This window comes from Lactuca serriola, chromosome 5 (genome assembly GCF_051521515.1).
Source record: "Lactuca serriola cultivar US96UC23 chromosome 5, Lser_US96UC23_V15, whole genome shotgun sequence".
NCBI classification, from domain to species: Eukaryota; Viridiplantae; Streptophyta; class Magnoliopsida; order Asterales; family Asteraceae; genus Lactuca; species Lactuca serriola.
The window spans coordinates 133,276,864-133,294,586 of NC_136412.1; the positions used below are offsets into that span (position 1 = coordinate 133,276,864).

The window sequence follows — 17,723 nt, forward strand, 5'->3', positions numbered from 1 at the left end:
TTTTGAAATAAATATTATCCACTTGTCAATTTTTGGTTTGTTTCAATTTTTAAATTAAAGTCATATACTTATATATATGTAAAGTATTAAATATCATATATATGATATAAAATTACAATAAATACATTTATTCATTTCTTATTTTAAAGTTATACGTTAAAAAATATTTTATGTTTATATTTTAATGTTTAATTTTTTTTTAAAAATCAACCCGTATAATATACGGTTCTCACACCTGGTATATATATATATATATATAAAATGAAGTTTAGTATTATGATATTGTTTAAATGTCATTTCAATTTTGGTTTCAAATAGAACGGTGGTATTGATTTTTAGAACAGTGGTTTTTACCCAATTCTCTTCTCGACCTCACCGGCTCCCCATTCTCTCCGCCTCCAAGCATCAAATTTTGTAAGTTTCAACGTAATTTCTGGTTGGTAATTTTGAAAACCCTGAATTAGTTCATCGTTTGTTATGTTATATAATTATACATGAATATAAAATTAACTTGATCTGTGATTGTAACTAACTAGTTATGTTTTGTTCTAACTTTGAAGCCAATCGTCAAAGGGGGATCGAGTGGCTGAAAGGGGCAGAAACTATTCTCCATCACCGTAAAAGGGGTATTAAGGATGCGCTGAAACTTGTGAGTGTTTGCGATATTTACTTTGCTAAAGAACCGAGGGTCATGGCTCTACCCAGAGATGATGTTCCACCCCATACGGATGCTCACATAGAAGAGTTTGATCACCTCAAAATTCAAATGGAAGATATAATATCCGCCACTGACAACTTTAATCCCACCAAACTCATCGGTCGAGGTGGGTTTGGTCCGGTGTACAAAGGAGAACTCTCTCTTCTTACGGGACCAACAATGGTAGCTTTTAAGCGCTTAGATCCTAGATTGGGGCAAGGAAATATCGAGTTTTGGAAGGAGATATTGATGCTTTCGGATTGCAAACATGAAAATCTTGTCTCTCTCCTGCACTTTTCCATTGAGGGTGATGAGAGAGTGCTTGTTTACGAATATGCCTCGCATGGAAGTCTTGACCACTATCTAAGTGACAGTAGTCTTACATGGGAGCAACGCCTTCATATATGCATCGGGGTTGCACATTCGCTGAAATATCTTCATGATCCTATGAAAACACAACAAATAGTTCTCCATCGAGACATTAAAAGTGCAAACATCCTTCTGGATGATCAGTGGAATGCTAAAGTTTCTGATTTTGGCTTGTCAAAGATTTGGCCAGCAAATCAAACACGATCATATCTCTTCTCCTATCCAGTGGGGACACATGGATATTGTGATCCGTTATATGGAGAGACAGGTTTCTTATCAAAAGAGTCTGACGTGTATTCCTTTGGTGTGGTACTGTTTGAAGTTCTGTGTGGAAGATTATGTTACAAACATCGTAATGGTCAAATTAATGGCATTTTAGTGCATGATTGGAAACGGTGTTATCATGAAAAAAAACTAGACGATATTATCCTAAAAGATCTTAAGGAACAAATAAATCCGGATTCTTTGATAACTTTTTCAACAATCGCAAACCAATGTTTAAATGGAGATCGTAGAGAAAGACCAACGATGGATGAGATTGTGAAAGAACTTGAGGTTGCACTTGAACAACAAGTAAGTATATCATAAAAAAGTTCCAATATAACATCTTTTTTTTTTAAAGGTAAAAATTACTTCAAATTGTTTCTGCAGAATATTGCTTACAACAGGAATTTAGTTGAGATTTCAAAACTTGCGGTGCCTCCACTGTCCTACAGATCACACGATGAACTCATCTTGCTTCTCTCGAAAGGGATTCTTGTTGATCAGGGCAAAAGGGTAATTATCTTTAATATTGGTAATTTGGTATTATATATGGTTTTATTTTTTGATTAATTTCCTTTAAAGCAGAGCATTTAGCGAAATAAATTTTAAGTTTTATCATGTTTGTAATTGGTAAACGTGGTAACATTTAGCAGGAGTCTTTTTGGTAAAATGCAAGAAAAGACGTGTCGTCTGAATCAAAATTTTCATTTAGCAGTGGAAGGAAACTTTCCATTTGCTACAAATTGCATTAAAAAGGAACCAACACTGCTAATATTCTTGTTAAAGATTTTTGATCAAGAGAAAAGGAGTCAACTTTGAAAATTTCTTTTCAAGTCACAGGCTTTATAGTTTTTTCAATCAACTTCTATTTTATTTAGACAAAACTGCACAAATGGTCCGCATGGTTAGTTGGAAATTGTTACTTTTATTGATTAATTTTTTCTATTTTGGTCAACCGATGTTGCCAGAGAAAGTCATTTGCATATAAATGTTATATTTACCAGTTAATATCTATCCTATTCTATCGATTGCTCAAAATAGAATATTAATTACCTTATAGCTTTAGTTTAATTTAGTTATCTTTTTTCTGTTATTAACCTCTTTGTATTTTGTTAAATAAACATTTATTGACGTGATGAACTGATTATGTTTGTATGACAGTGGCTTTCAATAAATAAAAACAAAAAAGTTCATGAAATGATATCTGCAGCAGAATGTGTGAAAGGATTTGTGTTTCAAGTGACTGCTAAAATTTCAAGGTTAGTGGCTTCTCTCTATGAATGAATATATGTTTATTTGTCACTTTTTTGCTTCTTTATATGGGTAGTATTATATTACAATGAGTAAATTACTGAAATCGTCCCTGTGGTTTGATTTTGTTGCGTTTTTCGTCCCTATGGTTTGGTAAAAGTTGCATGTTTGGTCCCTAACTTTATGTATGTAAGGGACGAAAAATGCAACAAAATCAAACCACAGGAACGAAAAACGCAACAAAATCAAACCACAGGAACTATCCGAGTGCAAAAAAAAAAGTTAGGGACCAAATGTGCAATTTTGACCAAATCACAGGGATGATTTCAGTAATTTACTCTATTACAATAAATATAGTTAATGAAATCTCAAAGAATTCATTGTTCAGAAAGCTTAAAAAGTAAATGATTTTTTTTCTTCAGATGCTACATTACCCGTTTTCTATCGAGTGAATGAAGTATGTAAGTTTAAACACCTATGATTGTGAAGTGCAGGTTTTCGAAAATCTTCCGTGTAAGTAGTTTTGATTTCAAAGTAGAAGTGAGAACTCAGTTTTTATCGACAGCTATCCCATACACGATAAACCTTATCTTTATGTCTGGGATCAAAAATTATGGGATATATACCCTTCAAATACAAATTGGAAGAGGAGACAGATTATTTGATGTCAGGTGTTGTTCATCAGAGAAAAGACGGATGGCTAATGGCTGAACTTTACCAGTTTACCAGCTACCAAAGAGAACATGATTTTAAAATTGAAATCTTTTCAGATTCTATAACATTTTCACGATCCAAAATTGAAGGCATTGAGTTTCGGCCCATGGAGCATGTAAGTTGACAAAATCAATTATCATAAACTCATCATTTCTTAATTCTATCTTAATTTCAAGTTTCGGCTTGTCAAAAATGTATATGAAGTTAAAATCAACACGGATGTGTATGTTATAGGAAAATCTTGAGGACAAAAACGAGGTGGATGTGGAACAAATATCAACTTCGGATGCAGATTGGGAACAAAAAGTGTGGCCCAATTATATAGATTTAATCAACTTGTCAAAAGATTATATAAAGTGGACAACTAAGAAAGAACACTACTTTCTTCTTCGCAAGGGGTTCCTCATCGACAATGGTGAAGACAAATTTTCCAATTTGGTAAGCATTTTAACAGCTATTGTAATGTATAGTTGATTTTTTTTTAATTAATTAGTTATTATGCGTGTCATCAAGTTTATCTTAAAGATTGTTATACGCAACTGATAGGTTCATTTAATACTTATCAAATCTGATTTCGATGAATAGTGGCTTTCTTTTAGCAAAAAGATGAAGATACGTCTCATGATATCTGCAAGAGCAATTTTGGTGAAGGGTGATTGGATTTGGAAGTCTTTACCGGAAACAAGGTAATCTCTCTTTCTTAAAAAAATTAATTAGTTTAGAAATAGGTGTATGAGATATTTTAAGATTTACATGTTAATATGTTATTAAGCTTGTTAGTTATCAATATTTGAATAATGTACATGCCATGCGGAGGAGTCTTAAGACTATAAATGATCACAATAGAAGTATGGTAACCATGGGCGGATTCACCTTAAACCAAGAGGGGGAGCCAACCAATCTTGGTTTCGCCATAAAACTATATATATATATATATATATATATATATATATATATATATATATATATATATATATATATATATATATATATATATATATTTTAAATCAACAATCATCATATTTTACTTTTATATATAACTGAAAAAATTAAGGCTGCGTTTGGTTGTGAAAAACTGTTTTCATTTCATAAGAAAATGTTTTCAGAAAATAGAGTTAAATTTTCATTTTCAGTTTTTAATGAAAACGCGTTTGGTTTGGAAATGGTGGAGTTTTCATTTTCCATCTTAGAAATTTGCAAAACTTTGAAAAAACTATAAAACTCACTTTCCTAACTTACATACAATTTGGAAAACTGAAAATTTTCATTTTCTTAGAAAACTTTGGAAAACTAAATGAACCAAACGCGTTTTCAAAATTTCCGTTTTTCTTGGAAAATTTTCCTAGAAAACTAGAAAATTTTCTACAACCAAACGCACCCTAAGAGTGTCCCGTTAAGAAATTATAAAACCTCTTATGAATTGATAAAAAAAAAACCCATGAAACTAAGCACCATTTGCTTCACATCTATAAAGGTGATTCCTTGGTTTCTATTATTCCAAGTGTGATATATTATTCCAAGTGTGATATGGGACACAAAGCTTAACATTTAAGGTTCTTCCATCTCAAATCAACCCTTTACCCAAGAGTTTCACCTTGTGTGAAAGCTTTGACTTTGGAATTTATGAAATTTAAAATATATTCAGGCTAAATTTAAATTTAAATTGGACTGGTTTAGAATATGTGTTCTAACAATCTAATATGTTAAGAGCATCCACAATAGAAACTTTTTCAAGAGCTTTTAGAAAACCTTTGCTCCTATTGTGAGAGCTTTTTCATAGCCATCGGGATTAGCTTTTCATAAAAATTTGATGGGCACCGTAAGCAACAAAAAAGACAGTTGTTATAAAAAGAAATAAAATTCTATAAAACAACCTTTGATATGTCCCATTAGTAAGCTCATGAAAAAACTCAACTATTGTTGAGATGTATGAAGGTTTTCGGGATGTTGAGCTGTGTCATGAATAAACTCAACTAAAAAGATCTCATAATGTGGATGCTCTTGTATGTTTTGACATGGAAATAAGTTTGGTGTTTTTTTTAAATAGGGTTAAAAATTAAAGAAGTCTCATGTTTAAACTTGGCTCTTTTTTGCACCAAATTAACAAGGATAAATAATTGCATTTAAATAAGATGTACCCCATCATACCTTCGACTTGTTGTTAGTCTGAACATTAGGTTGATTTTAGATCGGCCAATGTGTGACTTTATGTTTCTATGATCAATAGTTACCGTGGTTGCAATAGTTTATTGATCCATCCAAGGATGCCTCTTTCGAATTATCAATTATAACAATAATCAAATCTTAAACACTAGGGTAACAACACTTTTAGACAAGGGAGTTGGAAGTTAGCTGTTCGAATTGTTCCTCTTTAATTTTTAGACAAAACTACAAGAATGGTCCTTGTGGTATGTCGAAAATTGCCACTTTGGTCCAAACAAGTTTGGACTAGCACCAATAGTCCAAACTTTTCATGAGTTTGGTACAATTTGCTTTGAACTTTTCTATAATGACCATCTGCCAACGTTGGAGTCATCGGAGTTAGGGCTAGATCTCGTTGTGGGTTAAAAAAACCCTAGCTTTGTCTTTCCAGAAAAGGGTCGTCAGAGTAAGGATTTGCAAATCTGAGAGAGAGGCTTAGACCGTCTGAGAGGGCCACCGGATTAAGGATTTGCAGATATGAAACCATAGCGGTGGCGTCTGCAATGGTGAAGGTATAGACAACGATGTATCTTATACTATGCAAAAAAAAAAAAAAAAAAAACGAACCTTCAATCTTTTGATTTTTATTCTTGTATTGTGCAGATGACGAACCTTCGATCTCCTAATTTTCCCTCAATCTTCTGATTTGTCTCACCACCTTACCAATGTTGGAACTGTAAGAGAGATTGCGAGAGAGGTGGCATTCCATATAACATCTGTGTGCAAGAGATATAAGGAAAAATGATGTTTATGTCGGATCTATGATGTCGGTGTTGTTTATAGATGGAGGTGTTATTTATTGGTGCCATTTATAGGTACCGGTAGTGGTGGTTGTATTGTTGAGTGATGGTGTTGTCATTGATGATGCAAGTCTTATGACAAGAAAGGGATATAAAAAGGGGTGGGGTTTTGGTGGTGGTGGCTGTTTTGTTGTCTACATTGTTGCAAATCTCCGATGAGTGCTTCGACAATGGTTGAAGGTGACACTGATAAAAGGGAAGTGTGTATAAGGTGTCAAGTATAAGGGTTGAGTAGGTGGGGTGGTTTCTTTTTGATCTTTTTTTAATTTGAAAAATATTAAATGAAATAAAAAAATAGAAAAAAAAAACACCAAAGGGAAAGTCCGTCATTTTAAATATTTTCAGGATATTTTGGACCAAACTCACAACTTGCCACCGTCTGTGATATGGACACTCCCTTCCGCCACCATTTCTCCCTCTGGCTCACCAACTGCTCCACCGACGTCTCCCTTTCAACCACGACCCTCTCCTCCCTTAAGGACACTAACCTCCACCTTTCTCAATTGCTACGTTCCCATCATTCGCTTCCCTACCTTCTGTTAACTTTGATGAACTTTGATGAATAAGAATCGATGAATGAAGAGAGAAGAAATGACTTTTCTCATTAATTTCAGAAAACAATTACAAAGATGATTATATACAGCAGATGAACAAGAAGCTACTCTAACGAACAAAATAACTAACTCAAAGTTAAATTACTAAAATACCCTTAAACTATAACAGAATCTAACCCCCCCTCCCCCCCCCCCCCCCCCTCAAGCTGGAGGATGTAAAAGAAGTCCAAGCTTGGAAGTAGCATCTTGATGTTGTGGTCCATATAACGATTTGGTGAATATATTTGCTAATTGCTGTTTAGTGTTTACATGAAATAGTGAAATCAATCCAGCTTGAAGTTTTTCCCGGACAAAGTGACAATCCAATTCAATATGTTTGGTGCGTTCATGATAAACAGGATTGTTAGCAATGTAAATCGCAGCTTGATTGTCACATTTAAGAGGGATAGGGGTAATATTGTCAACTTGAAATTCAGATAGGAGTCTACTAAGCCAAGCCAATTCAGCACATACTCTTCTCATAGATCTATATTTTGCTTCTGCAGAGGATAAAGACACTGTCACTTGCTTTTTGGACTTCCAAGAGATTGGTGCATTTCCAAACATAATGAAGAAGCCACTCACACTTCGTCGAGTTATAGGACATGAAGCCCAATCTGAATCACAAAAAGATTCAATATTGAAAGTAGGATTGTTATTAAAGAATAACCCTTGAAAGATAGTGCCTTTAAGATATCTCAACACATGAAGAGCAACTTTATAATGAGCATGACAAGGAGTTTGATTGAACTGACTTAAATGTTGAACTGTGTATGCTAAGTCAGGTCGAGTATGAAGCAAAAAGTTCAGTTTTCCAATGAGTTGTCTGTAACTTGTAGGATCTGGTAAAACATCATCCATTAAAGGTAATATATGAGTTTTAGATGGTAAAGGAGTAGTAGCAATAGGTTGATCTTCCATGGAATAAGCAGACAGCAATTCCTTGATATATTTTTGTTGATGAACGACCATCCCTTGATCAATATTGTTAAATTCCAGTCCCAAGAAATAATGAATATACCCCAAATCTTTAATTTGAAACTGTTCATGAAGAGATTGCTTTAAAGATATAATTTCTGCTTCATTATTTCCTGTGACTAAAATGTCATCAACATAAACGGCAACAATGACAATATTATGAAGAGACTTCTTAATGAACAAAGAGTAATCGTTTGAAGATCCATAATATCCCTTGAGAATAAGAGTAGATGAAAGCTTATCATATCACTGCCTTGATGCTTGTTTTAATCCGTATAGAGATTTTTTTGAGTTTGCAAACCAAAGAAGGAGATGAAACAGAATAACCAGGTGGAACACGCATATAGACTTCCTCATGTAAATCTTCGTGCAAAAAAGCATTGTTGACATCAAACTGATGAACATGCCATCCTCTTTTTACTGCTAAAGAAACCATACATCGTACAGTAGTGAATTTGACAATCGGAGAAAACGTTTCATGATAATCAATGTCTTGTTTTTGAGTAAAGCCTTTGGCTACTAACCGTGCTTTATGTCTCTCAATACTACCATCTGCCCGATATTTGATTTTGAATACCCATCTACAAGCAATAGGTCATTTCCCTTTAGGCAATTTGACCATATCCCAAGTTTGGTTATCATGCAAGGCTTGTAATTCTTTCTGCATAGCTTCTTTCCATTGTGGTTTGCCTTTAGCTTCATGATAAAAAGCAGGTTCGAATTCATGAGGAATATGAAAAGATGAATTGTGGTTAACATTCATGGAATAGCTTGAAGTATGAGAAGAGGGCAAAAGAATACACAAATTGGTTATTGTGTGAGAACAACTACTATCTGAGATAGTATTGTTGCAAATGTAATCCTGTAAATGAACAGGAAGTCGAGTAATTCTGGTGGTTCATCTTAATGATGGAGCAGAAGGCTGTGAAACAGCTGAAGTATTCAGAATATTGGCATTAGGGGTAGAATTGGAATTATGAATTGGAATATAATCAAAAGAGGCTGGAAGATAAGAGTCTATGGATGGTAATATTGAGGAAGAATTGGAAGAATGCAATGGAAAAATGGTTTCATAGAATTTAACATCTCTTGAGACTGGAATAGATTTAGTTACTAAATCCAATACTCGATAAGCCTTTTGTCCATTTGGATATCCAATGAAAACACAAGGATGTGCTCGAGGCATAAACTTGTCTCTTGATCTTTTGATAGATGAAACATAACATAAACATCCAAAGCTTCTTAAAGAAGTTAAACTGGGTTCTTCTTTGTATAATGCTTGAAAAGGACTGATACCCTTTAAAACTTTAGAGGGCATGCGGTTAATCAAATGAGTGGCAGTTTTGACACATTCTCCCCAATAAGCAATGCCAATTCCAGATTGAAAGTAAAGAGCTCTAGCCGTGGCTAAAATATGCGGATGTTTGCGTTCAACAACCCCATTTTGTTGGGGATTATAGTGTGTTGACTTTTGATGTAAGATGCCATTATCTTGAAAAAATGAAATTCCTTATGTGCTTGATCCCAATTCCATGGCATTATCAGTTCAAATAATTCTGATCACTTTGTTGAACTGAGTTTTCACCATTTTAACAAAAGCTTTAAGAAGAGTAAAGGCATAATGTTTATGGGATAACAAATGAATCCATGTGTGTCGACTATGATCATCAACAACGGTTATAAAATATTTATAACCATCATGTGTAACATGTTTATAAGGACCCCATACATCCACATGAATTAAATCAAAAGAATGTTTAGACATAGATTCACTATGTGGAAATGGCAACTTTTGCTGTTTAGCTTTAGAACAAACAATGCAGGATTGAACATTCAAATCATTACATTTTGAAGAAACAAGAGAAAGTTCTTTGAGTTTATCAACAGGAACATGTCCTAATCTATTGTGCCACAACATTATTGAATCAGAAGAAGAAAAACTGAATGCAGCAGTTTGACAAGACAAAGAACTTGGAAGAACAGAAATAGAGTAAGCTAATGAATTCTTGATTTGATGATGATCAAAAACATATAGGTCATTAACTCTTTTGCCAAGAATTCCAAAAGCAAAATTACTCTTCAATGAAGGGTCCTGCAGGAGACAATTTTCATCAGTGAAAATTGCAAATGTTTTCAAATGTGATTTGAGTTTGGGTATAGAAAGAAGATTATACTTAAACTGAGGAACATATAATACCCCATGAAGTATAATAGAATCATGAATTTCCACATCACCAATATAATTGACAGATGTGTCAATGCCATTAGGAAGACCAAGAGAATGAGGCTGAAGAAGTTTAGTGAGACAAAATTTTTTGGATTAGAACAAATATGATCAGTGGCACCAGAATCAATAATCCAAGATGTATATGGTTGAAGAAGATGAGATGAATTATAAACATTTGCACAAAAATGTTTAAACGAAAACGAATTACCATTAGGATCAAGAGCACCTTCTGAAATGGTGGAATTCACTGGAGAAGAAGGACTGCTAGTGAGATTTGTATTATTCATCAATTGAAGTAACTGTTGATATTGTTCTGGAGAAAAACTCATGTTGGAGGTATTGGTTACATTATGAACAGGAGATGAAGATTCTTCTTTTCTTCCCTTTGTGAATTTGAAATTTGGTGGAAATCCAACGAGTCTGTAACATTGAGACTTAGTGTGGCCAGATTTCTTGCAGTGTGTACATGTGACAGACTTTTTTGATGTTTGAAGATTATGATTTTGTGAAACATTCATGGCAATGGCCTCAGTGTTAAACACAGGGACATAATTAATTTCTCGTTGTTGTTCTTCTTGAAGAATCAAAGCATATGCAGTAGATAGAGTAGGAAGAGGTTTCATCATAAGGATTTGACCTCTGATTATCTTGTAGGAATCGTTAAGCCCCATAAGAAGCTAAATTAACTTCTGATCTTCAAGAAATTTGTTAAGAGCGACAACAGCATTGCAAGAACACGCAGGAAGATCTTGAACCACACGCAATTCATCACAAATTTTCATGAGTTTAGTGTAATAAGTAGAAAACTCATCGGATCCTTGTAAAATTGAATATAGCTTTTGCTGAATTTGATAAATGAGTGCTCCATTGGATTGCTCATAGCACTGATTCAATTCATTCCAGATTTGAGTTGCAGTGGGAAGAAAAAGAACACTATCAGCAATATTCTTGTGAAGTGAGTTCAATAACCAGCTGATGACCATGGAATTAGCACGATACCAATTGGAGTAATTTGGAGAAGATGAATCTGGTTGAGTAATTGAACCATCGACAAAACCTAATTTGTGTTTTGCAGATAAAGCAATCGTCATTGCACGTTTCCAAGCATTGAATCCGACTCCATTGAAGAGATTGGTGACAAGAATTGAACTCGGATTGTCAGAAGATCCAAGATAATATGGACTTGAGACAGAAATTGCATTTGGATCAATCGAGACTGATGTAGACATGATTGTTTACAGAGAAAAATAAGAAGAAAAGAAATGAAGATTGAACAGGAATGTGTTCGGAAGATGAAGATAGAATCAATCTGATACCATGTTAACTTTGATGAATAAGAATCGATGAATGAAGAGAGAAGAAATGACTTTTCTCATTAATTTCAGAAAACAATTACAAAGATGATTATATACAACAGATGAACAAGAAGCTACTCTAACGAACAAAATAACTAACTCAAAGTTAAATTACTAAAATACCCTTGAACTATAACAGAATCTAACACCTCCCTTTCCACCTGCTTTAGTTCTTACTTCATACTTGATGATGTAGGCTGTTCAATAAGATTTTTTGTTCCTGAAGAACCTACAGAGGTATTTTATTACATCTATCAAACACCTCCTCTTTTCTCACCGTATGACCTCTCGAACAAAATCTAGGTTTTAGAAATTGATGATTTTACGGTTGAATCCTTCACCAAAATTGTTTCTTCGAAAGCTGAAATCAGTTACAACGTTAGAGGATGAACAATCCAAGGTAATATACTCTTTCGAAAGCTGAATCCTTGAGGAACGATGAAGATGCATAGTTTTTGACAGCAGTGGTTGATACCAAAAAAAAAAAAAACCAACCACATACGTCCTCATCCTGGTCTATGAGCTTGAAGTAGTTGATGCTCTATACAACGATGGTGGTGGGTAGGTGTGATTTTTAAAGTTGTTGGCAAAAAGAAATATAAGGTTTACTTTAGGGGATCAGATGAGGAAATGGTGTTTAAATAATCTGATTTGAGGTGACATCAAAAATGGATCTCTAGTTAAATGAGTATCTTCTAATTTGGTAGATATTTTTAAGAAGTAGCATGTTCTATTTTTTTGCCTACATTGAGGATCATCTCGAGTTTTGGAGGGAATTAGTGTCTTTTCATCTGTCAATTAATGTTTTAGAGAGGTTCTTTACTTCACTATAAAGTTCTCCTAATAAAATATGAAGTCTCCATTCGTTTCTTACTCTTTGATTAAATTTGAAAAGTAGAGATTTTAAAAAAGAACCTGTATTCTGAGGTAGAAATGTAGGTGATGGCAATGACATATTTACGTATATGTTTTTGTTGTTATGTACAATTTTTACAACTATAAAACAAAGGGTAGTGATTGCTAAATGTGATCTTTAGTGTAACTTTTGTGGATGATATATTGTGTAACCATTACGTGTAGGAAGATGGTTGATAAATGATCATGGACCGACATCATCGAGAACCCACATAAATTTGAAGCGGATGGGTTGTTATATTCTTTGCTACATATTTTTAGTTCATGAAATTCCTTTGCACAGATGCTCGCCTGGAAATACTAGACCCATAATTAAGAAAAAAAAATAGGAAAATGTATCCAGGTAAAAAGAAAAATACGACTATATATATATATATATATATATATATATATATATATATATATATATATATATATATATATATATATATATTTTAATAAAAAAATAGTTTTTAATCTCCTTTTGACATGTGTTACTATATTAAGCCTCATAATTAATGTAAATTTTATTTTTCTTTTGTCATGTTTCACCTTATTATGTCTTATAATTAATGCATACCATTTGATATTGATTATCTATTTCAAATTTCAAATTTAAAATTTTTCATTCTAATTACATTAAATTAACAACATTAGAATAAAAATTAAAATAAAATTAATACAAATTATAAAGTGATATAATTTTACATATTTATTTAAATTAATGATTATAATTTTATATAACTAAATTTTTTTTCATAATTAATAATTTATTTAAAATAAGTTATTAATAATTTTAAATTTTAACTACTAAAGTTTAATTAATTTTATAACCGTGGTTCCTACGGGTTATAAACTAGTATATATTGAATTAACTAAAAGATGTTTGAAAACTATATTTTATAATAACTAAAATTCAATTAAGTTGTTTTTAAATTAATTTATAATAATAAGAGTTCAAAATAATAGAAACTTAGAAATTAAATTATGTTAGATTACAAACAGTTGTTGATAATTTAAATAATCATTACGATGAAATTCAAACACTATAAATTTTTTTTTTTAAAATAAAAATTAATAAATCATAACAATAGTAAATTAATATATTTGACAAGAATAACTAATGTTATACATACGTAAAACATGAGTAAAGACCTTTAAATGATTTGATTTTAACAAATGTTATTTTATATATTGTTCAAATTAATTATAATTTTGTATAAACTAAATGTAATAATTATTGTTTTATAGTTAATATAAATGATATAAATATTTTCAATAATATAAGATTACCAAATGTTTTAGTTTTATTCTGTGCAACGCGTGGATATTAGCCTTGTGTGTGTGTGTGTATATATATATATATATATATATATATATATATATATATATATATATATATATATATATATATATATATATATATATATATTAGAGAGAAAGAGAGAGAGAGAGGACTTCATTGCCATGTTGGAACTTAGGCATAATACAAGAAACATTTTTCATACCTTCTCTCTTATTTGACATTAAAACTGGGTATTCCAGCTCAATTTCCAAAATTATCGGGTAAAATAAAAGTTCATGCTCTTAGATTGCAAAAAAAAAAAAAAAAAACATAAATGACCATTTAAAACAAAACTCGTAAGTTTGTTGGGCCACAGTGTCAATTACCCTAATATATATAAAAAAAAAAGCCATCATGGTGGCTTTTCTAAAACAGATTGTAAATTCTATCGTTTATCTAAGTTTTTTTTGAACGATTCATCTTTATTCACCACCTGTTACTTTTATTTCATATAATAAGTGGTTGAGTAGACGCATGCAAACTTATTTGATAAACTTGATTTTAAAATTGTTGTTTTCTTAGTTATAAAGATTTAAGTTTTGTTTTTTTAAAAGCTTTTTTGATAAGCGTATTTGGCAAAACTAATTGGTAGCACATAAGGGATAGCATTTTGTTAAATGTTACTTGAGGTAGTTTTTGAATTTGAAGCGTTTTGTTTTGAACTAAACACTAAAAGTTTGTAGTATCAAACAATATTTTTTGTTCAAGATGAAGATTTTTGTTAAACGCTAGAAGTTAAAAGCTTTCAAACACCCGTGCGGAACACACCCATATATAATACAAATTTCTAAAAAAAAAAATTAAAAGTTAGCCGATAATTGTATTTGTTTGTTAACATGTCATTTGCTTTTTATTAAACATATTGTTAATATATTTATGAAAAGAACCACCATTGTTGCTTTTCTAACACAGATTATAAATTTTCTTTTTATAAACATACTATGTTTTTTTTTAAACGACGCATATTTACTCACCAGTTTTTGCAATTATGTCATATAACAAGTAGATAATGAAAGAGTTCCATACTGTAAATATAAAACTGGATCGAGTAGACACATGCGAAGTTGTTCAAAATTTTGCGTTTCTATTTACCAATTCAATTAAGTAATAAGTTTATGATATGAAAGTAAAATCAAATAACATGTTTTGCTTTTAAACCAATATTTAACATGATATGTTGAAAAAATCAATTAAATGATACGCGACAACTTAAAAAATAGATCTCTTCTTTGTTTGGATTGTGCGTTTAGGTACTTTACTTGTACTATTATAAATAAAAAATAGATTTCTTCTTTGTTTGGATTGTGCGTTTAGGCATTTTACTTGTACTATTATAAATTATTTTTCTAAAGGCATACATGGTTGTCTCAAACAGTCTAAATAAACATCTTATTGCCATGTTGATATGGTTGCACCATTTGATGCTTGCTTTGATGACCAAAATGCCATACTACAATTCTATCATCTCCATAACATGTTAATCTTACTATTTACAGATTTGAAGTGGTGGCCGAGTTTCTTGACCAACAACATTTTGAAGTTTTTTTCCGAATCAAGTCAGAATTGTTGTCCCCGATAACTTATTCAGGTCTTCTCATATACAAACTACCCAAAGACTCTCCCTTGCATGATAATCTCATAAAGATGCAGAGTATGTATCCCTTTAATTGTAGTGGTCAATTCTTTTTAGCCCGTCCACCTCCTACCCCTGTTATTCAATCCATGGTTGATCAAAACTATGAGAGCTTATCGCACCCACGCAAAATAAAAGGCTATCCAAAATTGAGGAAGGATGGTTGGATGGAACTTTCATTGTTTGAAGTGACAATAGATGCCACCAAGACTATTGAAAAGAGTCTTATGTTTATGGCACCTAACAATATGCGAGGCCTTGTCATTCAAGGGATTGAGTTTCGGTCATTGTAAATGGCACTTTTTTTTTTTTTTTTTTTTTTTTTTACCTTCTTCATGTTGTATTAACAATATAAAATAAATATAATGGAAGATGTTTATTAAAGGTTCAGTAAGTTATTACATTTACGAAACTGCTACTAGAAAACCAAAAATAATAGAATATGGAAGAGAACCATCTCTATAATATAATGTGGTTATCTCATAAACCAACCATACTTTATTATGTATACTATAATCACTACAAGATAAGTCATTTAATTGTTACATATTGTTGCTAACATCATTTACTCACTATATATTAAGGGGAAATCTATAGAAAAATCCCAATATTTTAAGAAAAGTTTTATTAAAGTCTTAATATTTATTTTTTCAATAGAAAAGTCCCGAATTTTTAACTTGTTGTATAGGAAAGCCCAAGAACCGGTTAATTTATTCATTTTAGCCATTTTTGATCTGTTTAGCAAACCAAATCATTAATTTTTCCAAAATAATAAGACTTTTCTGCAGATTTCGTCAAAACTTATATTTAATGTATAAACGTATTTTTTTACGTATTTATACATAGTTTTACGTACTTTTGTATTTTTTTAAGTTTATATATATATATATATATACGTATTTTTATGTATTTTAAATATATAAACGTATTTATATATATTTAAGTATTTTTACACAGTATTTTATGTGTTTTTTATGTATTATATATATATATATATATATATATATATATATATATATATATATATATATATATATATATACATACACGTATTTATGACTTTTTGTAAGTTTTTATATATACATGTTTATATTATTTATGTATTTTAAATTTATAAACGTATTTTTTAACGTATTTATGTCACACCCCCAAACCAAAACGGCAGAAACGTTCGAGGGCGGAGGACGTCATGTACAGTATCATAACAATTGCATCATAGTAATCAAAGTAAACATAACCATTAGACTGAATAAGTAAAGTATTTACATATGTTCGATACATCATTTGTATGACAACAAAATGTATAAAAAAAGTATAAAAGACGCGACTCTAAAAGCTCCGTCTTCTCAAAACCTTCGGGTATACTTGTCTACTGGTTCTCTGAGAATACAAGTGGTTTTGAAAGTGTATCAACATTTAAGTTGGTGAGTTCATAAGAATGCTTTTGTAATGAAAACCAGTCTTTGAATCCGTGAAAATGTGTATGTTTCTCAAGAAAATCAAATATTTTCTTTACTAGTGTAAAGTAGTCTTAAACCCTAAGACCAAAATGTACGTTCGTTATTGTATTTTGTCGTTGTATATGAAAGTATTAGTATGCATGCCCGATTACTACTAGTTGTATTGTATCGTGTTGTCTTGTATGAAAACATTTATATGAAATCCTTGGTTGCTTCCAGTAGTGTATAATATTGTTTTGTATGAAAACTATGGCTACCACCAGTAATGTATAGTTTGTTCTGTATGAAAACCCTGGTTGCCATCAGTAATGTATAACAATTTTATTACTTAAAATAAAACCATGTGTTTGTATTCCCAGGATCCTCCAGTTGTAGTGTATAGTAGTTCTATTAATTAAAATAAAACTATTTGAAGAATTAAAATCCCGTAAACAAATGGTTAGTTTATATTGTTGTGAGTTTGGCATAAGCATGCTTGATATGACCTAGTGACCTCTATGATGTTCTTCAGACATCGGAACGGTATGATATTTGTCACTTAGGCATGCCTGCCTAACTGTAGCTAGCAGTTTAGGTGTAAGATTGTCATTCCCGTATAGATCTATACACAAATCTCACGCTCTCCCTCCAGGAGACTCTGATTATACTGTGGTAAGATTTAGTTCCGTAACCTGGAGGGTACAATTGACGTAGTGCATCACAACCTTGTATTAACTAGTTTACGTATAATTTTGTAGTGTTCTCTTATACTTGAAATTGTATATATAACTTGTAGAGTAAATATAATTATACTTAAATAATTATTTAATAACGTACTCTTGTACATCTATATAAAAAAAACTTTAAAAAAATACATAAACACATAAAAATAGAGATAAATACGTAATACATAAAAAACACATCAAAATACACAAAAATATTCAAAATACTAAATTATATTA

The 17,723-nt window shown here is 31.5% G+C and overlaps 2 protein-coding genes across 6 annotated transcripts; one reads left to right on the forward strand and one right to left on the reverse strand.

Moving 5' to 3' along the window:
* The first annotated feature begins 316 nt into the window (after positions 1-316).
* On the forward strand, positions 317-15,663 carry LOC145052992 (putative receptor-like protein kinase At5g39000). Of its 5 annotated transcripts, XM_079000944.1 has the most exons (9): positions 317-414; positions 561-1,639; positions 1,718-1,843; positions 2,492-2,589; positions 3,076-3,410; positions 3,530-3,733; positions 3,881-3,981; positions 5,889-6,009; positions 6,101-6,962. In XM_079000944.1, exons 2-5 carry the CDS (start codon positions 692-694, stop codon positions 3,290-3,292), a joined length of 1,389 nt encoding a protein of 462 aa, XP_078857070.1. In that variant the 5' UTR covers positions 317-414; positions 561-691; the 3' UTR covers positions 3,293-3,410; positions 3,530-3,733; positions 3,881-3,981; positions 5,889-6,009; positions 6,101-6,962. The 5 variants fall into 5 exon arrangements, with proteins under 5 accessions (XP_078857070.1, XP_078857069.1, XP_078857072.1 ...); XM_079000943.1 differs by lacking the exons at positions 5,889-6,009; positions 6,101-6,962 and adding an exon at positions 15,186-15,663; XM_079000946.1 differs by lacking the exons at positions 5,889-6,009; positions 6,101-6,962 and adding an exon at positions 15,186-15,663 and having other exon boundaries at positions 3,895-3,981.
* Positions 8,767-10,766, reverse strand: LOC145049807 (uncharacterized). The gene is made up of 4 exons (XM_078998162.1): positions 10,269-10,766; positions 10,066-10,155; positions 9,433-9,960; positions 8,767-9,336 (listed from the first exon to the last, which is right to left on the reverse strand). Exons 1-4 carry the CDS (start codon positions 10,764-10,766, stop codon positions 8,767-8,769), a joined length of 1,686 nt encoding a protein of 561 aa, XP_078854288.1.
* Positions 15,664-17,723: the final 2,060 nt, after the last annotated feature.